General features: G+C 42.0%; 1 protein-coding gene across 1 annotated transcript in view; it reads left to right on the forward strand.

The window, feature by feature from the left end:
- The window catches only part of LOC104125118 (granulocyte-macrophage colony-stimulating factor receptor subunit alpha-like), a 20,268-nt gene extending 12,414 nt beyond the window's left edge, over positions 1–7,854 (forward strand). The window contains 5 exon segments of the mRNA XM_035892960.1: positions 1,260–1,298; positions 2,314–2,443; positions 2,885–2,981; positions 3,846–3,927; positions 7,398–7,854. Of these exon segments, the coding sequence (XP_035748853.1) occupies positions 1,260–1,298; positions 2,314–2,443; positions 2,885–2,981; positions 3,846–3,927; positions 7,398–7,472 (423 nt within the window). The 3' untranslated portion in view covers positions 7,473–7,854.
- The last annotated feature ends 2,270 nt before the right edge of the window (positions 7,855–10,124 follow it).

The raw sequence follows: 10,124 nt of genomic DNA on the forward strand, positions 1-10,124 counted from the left end.
AGGTTCTCCTCCCCCTCTACTCTGCCCTGGTGAGACCCCACCTGGAGTACTGTGTCCAGTTCTGGGCTCCCCAGTTCAAGAAAGATGAGGAACTCCTAGAAAGAGTCCAGAGGAGAGCAACTAGGATGATTAAGGGACTGGAGCACCTCCCGTACGAGGAAAGGCTGAGAGAGTTGGGCTTGTTCAGCCTGAAGAAGAGAAGACTGAGAGGGGACCTCATCAACACATACAAATATCTTAAGGGTGGAAGTCACGAGGATGGAAGCAGTCTGTCTGCAGTGGTGTCCAGCAGCAGGACAAGGGGCAACGGGTGCAAACTGAAACATAAGAGGTTTCAGTTGAATATGAGGAAAAACTTCTTTACTCTAAGGGTGACAGAGCACTGGAACAGGCTGCCCAGGGAGATTGTGGAGTCTCCTTCTCTGGAGATATTCAAGGCGTGCCTGGATGAAGTCCTGTGTAGAATGCTCTAGGTGAGCCTGCTTTAGCAGGGGGGTTGGACTAGATGATCTCCCGAGGTCCCTTCCAACCCTTGCGATTCTGTGATTCTGTGATTAATTTCATTTTGTTTTAAAATGGAGTAAAACAGAATGCAAAATAATTAAAAATACATAATTGGCAGGCTGATGGAGATGATACAGTCTGTAGTCATTAGTTGTATATGGTTGCTACATTGCATGGTAGTCATTATGGCTATTCAGACGACATGAGTGAATTTTATTCTAGCTATCAAAAATGTAGTTGCATTGCAGCCTAAAATATCTGTGAATCCATGTCAGTCCTGAATATTTTCATCTGAGGGAAAAGGAAACAATATTTACATAGTATTTGCAATTAACTATAATGATATTTATTGTAAAATAGAAACACTAGATGTAAACTAAAAAGTGTACTTCACAGATTTTTAATTCTCTTTTTCTCCTGGTGTGTGTAAGACTGAAGTTACAGTTTTCATTTAGGTCTGGTTTGCTTGTGTTTCAGTTTAATCGCCAATCTGAAATAAAATGTATTTCTCAACTCTAGTGGTAAGGAAAAAAAAAATACTTTTCCGTAACAGAATTATTTACTACATAAACTTGGCATTGTAGACGAATTAAATATTAGATTCTAGATTTTAGATAAATTACTAGTTCTTCTGAAAAACTGTCAACTAGATAAAAAAGAGTGATGCAGAAAAAGGGGACAGTAGATAAAAATGACATTATCTAAACACAAACCAAGCAATCATAAAAATAAAGGGTTTTTTTCTTAATTTACAGGCTAATGCTGACGGAAAACCCACGTATACTTCTATACAAGTAAGTCTACTTGTTCTATTAATCAGCAATACATGTTGGTTTCGTAGTCATTTGTGAAAAGTAAATAGTATGCCAATGCCTTTAAACCAGTATGTGTTCGATGTCCTATGCTTTACAGGATCCTTATTTGTAAATGTCATGAATGTGTCAAACTGCTAAATCATCATGACATATGTCATTTATTACACATTCAAGGGCAGAACTTTATTACTATTCCATAAGTATTTTGAAAACCCTTCCATTTTACATTATATTGTCCACTCTCACCCTCAAATATTTTGATCAGAATTTGAAGTTACACATCAGTGACAGCAGAGAAAAGAGGTAGAGAGGAAACACCTCCTAGGAACTGAATTTTGTTTATGAGAAACAAAGACCACAAAAGTCCTTTGGGATCCTTTGGGATGGAGGCTGTCCTCCAGGTATGCTGCACCTCTTTCTAATCAGTGCAGCTTGCACATCCCACCTCTGTCCCAAAGGTATCCAAGAGCAAGCACGTTTCAGTAAATTGTAGTAATACTAAGTATCGCAGTCTTCTACTTGTTTTACAAGTTTGGCTGGAAAGCCATGCTTTTCCTGAAAAGTCATAATGCAAAGACTGAGGAAGGTGAGGTGCATACAGACAATTTATTCCTCAAATCACTTAATTCTAGCAGTACTGAAGTGAGACAATTCAAGATGTTTTTCTGCCTCTGTCAATGTGCCAAGGGCAATTATCAATAGATCAGACCATATCATAAGAAATTACAGGATATAGTTTAAAAGACAAAATGCTTCTAAACGTAAAGAATTTTACTGAGTGACAAGTTATTTTTTAAAGGAGTTACACAGATATGTACATATTATCTACATAACAAGCATGCATAAGTTTCTTTTTTGCTTTGTAACAGCAGTCTCCTTTAATAAGCAGTGCTCTCCTAGCCTTGTAAAAGATTTGCTGGTAGGTGGCACTTGCATATTATGAACACCTAGCCATGTAACAAAGAAAAACAACTCAGTTTTGCTTTGTTCTTAGGAAAGAGGGAAGAATCACACATTTCAAAGACCCCATACAAAAAAAAAGTACCTCTTGAAAATGAGAACAGCTGGCACCTCCTGCCTCGTGAGCTCAGCCTGGGGGGAGTGGAGTGCATCTGTAGAGTTTGGTAAGAATGAAAATCCATGCCTTGGGCTACTCTTCCCCCAGCAACATCCTGTCCACCTCACACATTGCTGCACATCCACGGACACACAGATATGTAAAGGCTTGGGAAACATTTTGTCTCCCTCCACATACCAAGAAGAAGAGGAGGAAGAGAATTAATGCATCTCTCAACACTCTGACATTGAAAATAAATATAAGAAGCTATGCATTTGCAGCTGAAGTGTGTACCTGTTTACTACAGGGGATGGACAAACAGGATCAGTGTTAAAGCCTCCCAGCAGACATTACTGCTGAGGTGCTAGATTAAAAGAGCTGATTTTTATTCCAAGAGAAACCTTTCAGACTGACAGCCACCAGTTGGTCAACAAAGTAAATGTTTGACCGAGCTGTGCATCTCTTCCTGTTTATTAAAAATAATACTTTATGACTGTTTCTCTTTCAGGAAATGAAGAAATTATTTCTTTTTCAGTATGGATTTTACTTGTGGTAGCAGTTGCAACACTCTTAGTGACTATTGCCACAGTTTTCTTCTGCAAAAGGTAAACTTAACTTATGCATTTATTTCATTTTGTGTGGGTGTGTGAAATGCTCAGTTCTTAAACAAATAAGGTAGAGGTGTCTCTGTAGGATAGATAAAATTTTTTCACTCACACTGAGGTAGAAATTAATCCAGATAAATGATCCTGAGGCAGGTATGATAATGGTGATGCCCAAAGTCCCTCCCTGGCTGATCCACACAACTTTTTGCAGGGCCTCTTCTGTCAACATGGCAAGGAGAACAATTATATGCAATTACTCCTATTAACAGTACAGCTGCTCTGAATATCTGCAATGTAGACTGTCTATGCAATAGGTTTTCTGCTTTCTTGAACTGCTGAATTTATTACAAACACACAGGTTGATTGCACTTATCAGAAAAGATTTGGCAACGTTCACTAGCATTGTCCCAACTGAATGTATCTGAAAGCACATGAGTACGCAGCTTGCTTATTGAAATAAACTGTGGAAGTAAAAAAGAAAGGAAAAGGTTATTGTGCCATATCATGCACTTTCCACAGAAATATACAGTAAGTCAGAGAAGATACTGTCCTTCCAACTTGTTAAAATGTTTACATCCATTTTTCACTGGCTGTAGTGACTTAAAGAGCATGACAATTGGGAGTTGTGTTTCCTTTTAAAGAAGAAAATCATTACTAGTGAACCTTAAACCAAAAATGAAGCTATTACCATCCAAAATCTTAGTGTTTTCCTGATATGTGTTCATTCTGTTGCTGAGCTGATGTATGGTCTTCATTTCTCTTCTATCCTGGAAGAGGAAGATAAGAGCTGGTTCAAGGATGCAATGGTTTCGACACAGACGGTTACTTGATTTTTCTTTTCTATTCCACCCTTTTGATCTCCAGGACCGGCTGCTGGAAAGCAGCATTTTCACAAATCCCAGAGCCAAAAAATGCATTACAAGAATTTTGTGATACAAACCCAGAGGTATGTTCTCTTCCTATTTTAACTTAAATGTGTGAAATACATGGTTGGGGATGGCACACCAATGTGTGAGGGACAGTGTTCTAGTGAGGTCTGTCACCTCAGAGGAAGTGGCAGATAGTAATCCAAGTGGCTGCAAAGATGCAGAGGTTATTGATGGGCTAGTAACAACTGCAATTAGTCACTTAGGAATTAAGACCTCTCCTCTCAGAAGAGTGGCAGGATCAATAGCCCAACTGAAGCGCACCTATACCAACGCTCACAGCATGGGCAACAAACAGGAGGAATTAGAAGCCATCATGCAGCAGGAAAACTATGATACAGTTGCCATCACAGAAATGTGGTGGGACAACTCACATAACTGGAGTGCTGCCATGGATGGCTATAAACTCTTCAGGTGGGATAGGCAAGGAAGTGGGATAGCCCTGTATGATAGAGAGTGTTTTGATTGCCTTGAGCTCAATGATGGTGATGCGACGGTTGAGTGTTCATGGGTAAAAATCAGGAGAAAGGCCAACAAGGCAGATATCATGGTGGAAGTTTGTTATAGACCACCCAACCAGGAAGAAGAGACAGAGGAAATATTCTACAAGCAACTGGTAGAAGTCCTATGATCTCTAGCCCTTGTTCTTGTGGAGGACTTCAATTTACCAGGTGTCTGCTGGAGGTACAATACAGCAGAAAGAAAACAGTCTAGGAGGTTCCTGGAGTGTGCAGAAGATAACTTCCCAGCACAGCTGGTGAGTGAACCAACTAGGAAAGGCACTCTGCTGGACCTGTTGTTTGCGCACAGAGAAGGCCTTGTGCATGATGTGATGGTTGGAGGATGGCTGGGGCACAGCAATCCCGAAAAGATAGAATTCTCGATTCTTGGAGGAGTAAGGAGCGGGGTCAGCAGAACTGCCACCTTGGACTTCTGGAGGGCAGACTTTGGACTGTGCAGAAGAGTGGTTGACAAAGTCCCTTGGGAGGCAGTCCTGAAGGGCAAAGGAGCCCAAGAAAGCTGGATGCTCTTCAAGAAGGAAATCCTGGAGACATAAGAGCAGGCCATCCCTGTGTGCTGAAAGATGAGCCAGAGGGGAAGAAAGCCAGCCTGGCTGAACAGAGAGCTTTGGCTGATCTCAGAAAAAAGAGGGAAGTCTATGAGCTTTGGAAGAAGGGGAAGACATCTCAGGAGGACTACAAGGATGTTGTAAGGTCATGAAGACAGAAAATTAGAAGGGCTAAAGCCCAACTAGAACTTAAACTGGACAATTCTGTGAAAGATAATAAAAAAAGTTTCTATAAATACATTAACAACAAAAGGAGAGCCAAGGAGAATCTCCATCCTTTACTGGATGCAGGGGGAACCATAGTGGCAAAGGATGGAGTGTACCTGGACTTTAGTAAAGCCTTTGACACCATTTCCCATAGCATTCCCCTGGAGAAACTGGCTGCTAATGGCCTGGACAGGCATACTCTTTGATGGGCAAAAAAGTGGTGGGATGGCCAGCCCCAAAGGGTCGTGATGAACGGAGTTAAATCCGGTTGCCAGGCAGTCACAAGTGGTGTCCCCAGGACTCAGTGTTGGGACCAGTTCTGTTTAACATCATTATCAACAACCTGGGCAAGGGGACTGAGTGCACCCTCAGCAAGTTTGCAGGTGACACTAAGCTGGGTGGAAGTGTTGATCTGCTTGAGGGTAGGAAGGCTCTACAGAGGGACCTTGCCAAGCTGGATCGGTGGATTGTGGCCAATTGTATGAGGTTCAACAAGGCCAAGTGCCGGGTCCTGCACTTGGGTCACAACAACCCCATGCAATGCTACAGGCTTGGGGAAGAGTGGCTGGAGAGCTGTGTGGTGGAAAAAGACCTGGCGGTACTGGTTGAAAGCTGGCTGAATATGAGCCAGCAGTGTGCCCAGGTGTCCAAGAAGCCCAACAGCACAAATACTGTGTTCTATTTTGGGCCCCTCACTACAAGAAGGACATTGAGGCCCTGGAGCATGTCCAGAGAAGGGCAATGAAGCTGGTGAGGGGTCTGGAGCACAAGTCTTGTGAGGAGCGGCTGAGGGAACTGGGGTTGTTTAGCCTGGAGAAGAGAAGGCTGAGGGGAGACCTTATCACCCTCTACAACTGCCTGACAGAAGGCTGTAGTGAGGTGGGTGCTGGTCTCTTCTCCCAAGTAACTAGCAATAAGAGGAGAGGAAATGACCTCAAGCTGCGCCAGGGGAAGTTTAGATTAGATATTGGGCAAAATTTCTTCACTGAACAGGCTATCAGGTGATGGAACAGGCTGCCCAGGGAAGTGGTTGAGTCCCCATCCCTGGAGTTATTTAAAATATGGGTAGATGAGGTGCTTAGGGACATGGTTTAGTAGTGGAGATGTACAGTTGAGCTCGCTAATGATTCTATTCGATGATCCTGTGATTCTATGAAATACATACAAGACTCTATTGCAGGTATTTTTTAAATTATAAGGAACTTAACACAGAGGATAACTGTTCTCTTTGCCATAGGAAGTCAAATGCAGTGCTCTTCCAGAACCAGGAGTTTTCTCCTGTTCTAGACTCACAGGTGCAGGGGCTGATGCTCCCATTGGTAGGTCCAGACAGCAACAAGGGCTATATGTTTTGCCAGCATGAGGCACGTACATGTACAAAAACACACACAGAGGACACTAATGCAACCAGCCACAAAGACCAGCGCAGGTGCCTTTGCTGGGGTCGCAGACATCCCCGTCCTCCTGCTCCTCTCCGGCTGAGCAGGTCTGAAGCTTGCCAGTGAGACATGCATATTCCCTCACTCTTCATTCACAACAGCCATGAGTTTGCAAGTTCCTCACATCTTATCTCTGTGTCTGGACCCTGGGTCCCCCAGTCAGGTCACCAGATCTCACCTTTGGTCTCTCCATGTGCAGGTCTCTCCTACTCACCCACTGATCCAGCTTCAACGAGGTTTGCTAGCAAATTAGATACACAGCATAGAAAGAAAGGTGACACAGAAAACAGTTCAAAATAGGATTTTGTAAGGTAACAGGACAGACCGTGGTGGTCATACACAGCAGCTCACCTGTGCCCTTTTCTTGCCCAGCAGTTTATCATGTTATGTCTAGCAATTTCTCATGGTCTGTTCAATTAGCTAAACTTCAGACCAATGCATACTCATCTACTTTCACACCTTAGCAAAGTTAAGCCTTGTGTATGAATTCGTTTGAGATGATTTGCGGTAAGCTGTGTGGTGCTATGGAGAAAAGCACGTGTTCTGCCTGTTCACTTCCAGGCCAGTGAAAAATCATGTGTCAGCATTACAAAGCTCCTGAAATTTCACTCTTGTGTCCAACTAAGGAAAGCTTAACATCTAAGAAACAAAGAAGTGAATTATTTCTATTAAATATGCAACAGAAGTTGAAATGCTCTCAGAATTGTGCATAAGTAAGTAGAGGCTTGCCTAATCTTGTTTATAAAACTAATGGAAGTTTTTATTTTCCTTTCAGCTGATGGAGAGCAAAATTCAGCCAAAAACATCTGAAAATGAAGAGATATTATTAGTTACTGACATACTGAAATAACCAAGAAAAACTGAGGAATTTGAAAGTGCATTTCTTAGCTCAAGCACCTATATATTGTTGTGGAAAGTCAAATAATATATAGGGTTTCTTCACTTTCTTTGTTTTCTTGGCAAAAACAGTGCCACAACCCAAGAGAGGATGATACCTCACGTGTAATTTTTTTTAAATGCCATTGTATTTTCTTTTTATTTTGGCTGATTTTAACTGTTTGGGTAACTTCTACTTATTGGATATCTTCCATTTTGTGAGTATGATTGAAATATTTAAGTCAAGAAGTTTTAGTTACATTTTAATTTTTCAAGGAAAAATAATGTCTTTGCCTCATACTCAAAAGAATAAGAATGAATTTATTGAGATGAAAAAAAAAATTAAAAAAAAAAAAGTCTGGTGCCTGAATGTCATTATTCTACTGTCAATAATGGGCCTGTTCATACTTGAAGTTTCCTCAGATCTCTTAAAGTACACATGGGCAACTAAAACAAATTAAGAATAGGACTGAAAACAGACTGACACATTGAATGGTGGCCTGTAATCAACAGGAATCTCAAAGGACAAGAGTGTGTCTAAAACCCTAACTAATCGTAGAGCTTCAGGTGTTACAGGTTAAGAGATCAGCCACCATTAACTTGATATCAGCCCAGAATTTTCTTCTGTAGGTATCTAGCTCTTTGCATTCTTGCTGCTCACTTGCCTTTTTACTACTTTCATTCCTCTTTAACTTCTTAGTATTTTAAAATATTGAGTGCATGACTCAGTTAATCTCTGTGTCCTTTTGTTTGAACAGAGGCCTTTACTCTACTCAGGTGGACAACAATTTCTCAGAGCCATAGGGTTAGGACACAGTATTGGGAAAACAGCCCAGGCTGTTGTTGAATACAGTGACTGGTTACGAGCAACGCCCCTCAAGGATCAGTGCTGGGACTCGTAGCATTTAGCACTAACAGTAACTTGGACAACGGGATAAAATGCAGCCTCAGCCAGGCTGCAGATGACAGCAAACTGGGGACACTGCCTGATATACTGGAGGGCTGGCCTGCTCTTCAGAGGGCTCTTGGCAGGCTTAAGATACGGGTTGATAGGAACCCCCTGAAGCAAATGCAAAGCCAAATACCTGGGAAAAACTAACTGCATGTATCTTAGAGACTGTCAGATCTGAAGAAAAGGGTCTGAGGTCCTGGTGGGCAACAAACTGAACACAAATCAGAAGTGCTTCTTTATGGTAATGAAAAATATACACATACTGGGCTATACTGGGAGGAGTGGACCCAGCAGGTGATTATTCCCTCTACTCAGTACTCAGGAGTCTGCACATGCAGTTCCATGTCCAGATTTCAGCCTCCTAGTACAAGAAAGGCATTGACAAACTGGGTAAGTTCAGCAGCGGGGCACCAAGATGATTATGGGGGTCTGAAGGAACTGGGATTTTTCAGCCTGGAGAATAAAAGCTAAGGGGATCTACCGCTGTCTTCCACTGCGTGTAATGAAGAGAAGACAGACTTGTCGGGGAGTTGCACAGTGTGAGGATGAGAGGTAACAGTCACAAGTTTCAGCAAGAGAAAGTCCAATTTGATATAAGGAGAAAGAATGATTTACAGGTGAGACAGGTTGGATGGTCTCTGGAACGGGTGTCCAGAGAGGCTGTGAAATCTCCATCCTCAGAGATACTCACAACACAACTGGACAAGCAACTGAATCTGACATTGGGGCTGGCTCTGCTTTAAGTGTGAGGTTGGACTCAATGACCTTCAGAGGTACATTCCAACCTAAATATTTCTCTAAATATTTCTTGAAATAGCTCTTGTCAAAGCTGGTGAGCCTTTCTAAGTCCCTGTTGTGAAACAGTGGTACTCATTTGTACACTTAAAGCAACTGGGAGAGCTGGAGACATACTACGTACTGGTACTGTTGCCTAGAGAACTACTGCATAACACATGCCTCTTCCACTTGGGAATAGGGCTTGACTCAGAGGGATCTCATTTCTTTTCAGTGCTGAGCTGTCAGCTTGAGCCAGCACTTCTTTTTCATTTCCTGATGCATTCTCCACCTAATATATAGCTTTAGGGTTAGGGCTTGGGGAAGCATAGGAAAGCCCAGTACTGGAAAAGATGAGGACCTCAGGTAATTCATGTGTTTTGGTGTTCCCTCTGAGGTAGGAAAAGGAGTAATGTCCTTTAGAGCCAGTTCTTAATTTTCTGTTTCGCTGACTGGAAGGTCATTTGTCTCCCATGAATCCTAAGAGGAGTACTAGTCTTAGCAGTCAGAAAGCATCATAAATTGTTGATTCTTATTCAAAGGAGAAAGCACCGAGGTGTAGTAGCAAAAGGAGGGTGCTTAGGACTTCGTATTGTGGAGGAATGTAACCCATTTTGATAATGCGCTCATTTTATATAGATGTAGAAACATGTTTCTCAACTTCTGATCCAATGATACTGCAGACCAACAAATTTGAGAATTATGCCGATCATTATCAGAAGGGAAAGGGACTAATCTGGTGAGAACTTTTGTCCTTTTCAAGGTTTGGACTTTTCCAATAGCATTTACAGTTCCCAGTATGAGGTGAGATGCAGCTGAAGAAAGCAGCTAGAGGAGGCCTAGATTATTCTGAACATCGGAGGGTTCTCAGACTTATGAAGAAGTATCATATCTGCACAA

This window comes from Egretta garzetta, unplaced genomic scaffold, assembly GCF_000687185.1.
Source record: "Egretta garzetta isolate BGI_Z169 unplaced genomic scaffold, ASM68718v1 scaffold370, whole genome shotgun sequence".
NCBI lineage: Eukaryota > Metazoa > Chordata > Aves > Pelecaniformes > Ardeidae > Egretta > Egretta garzetta.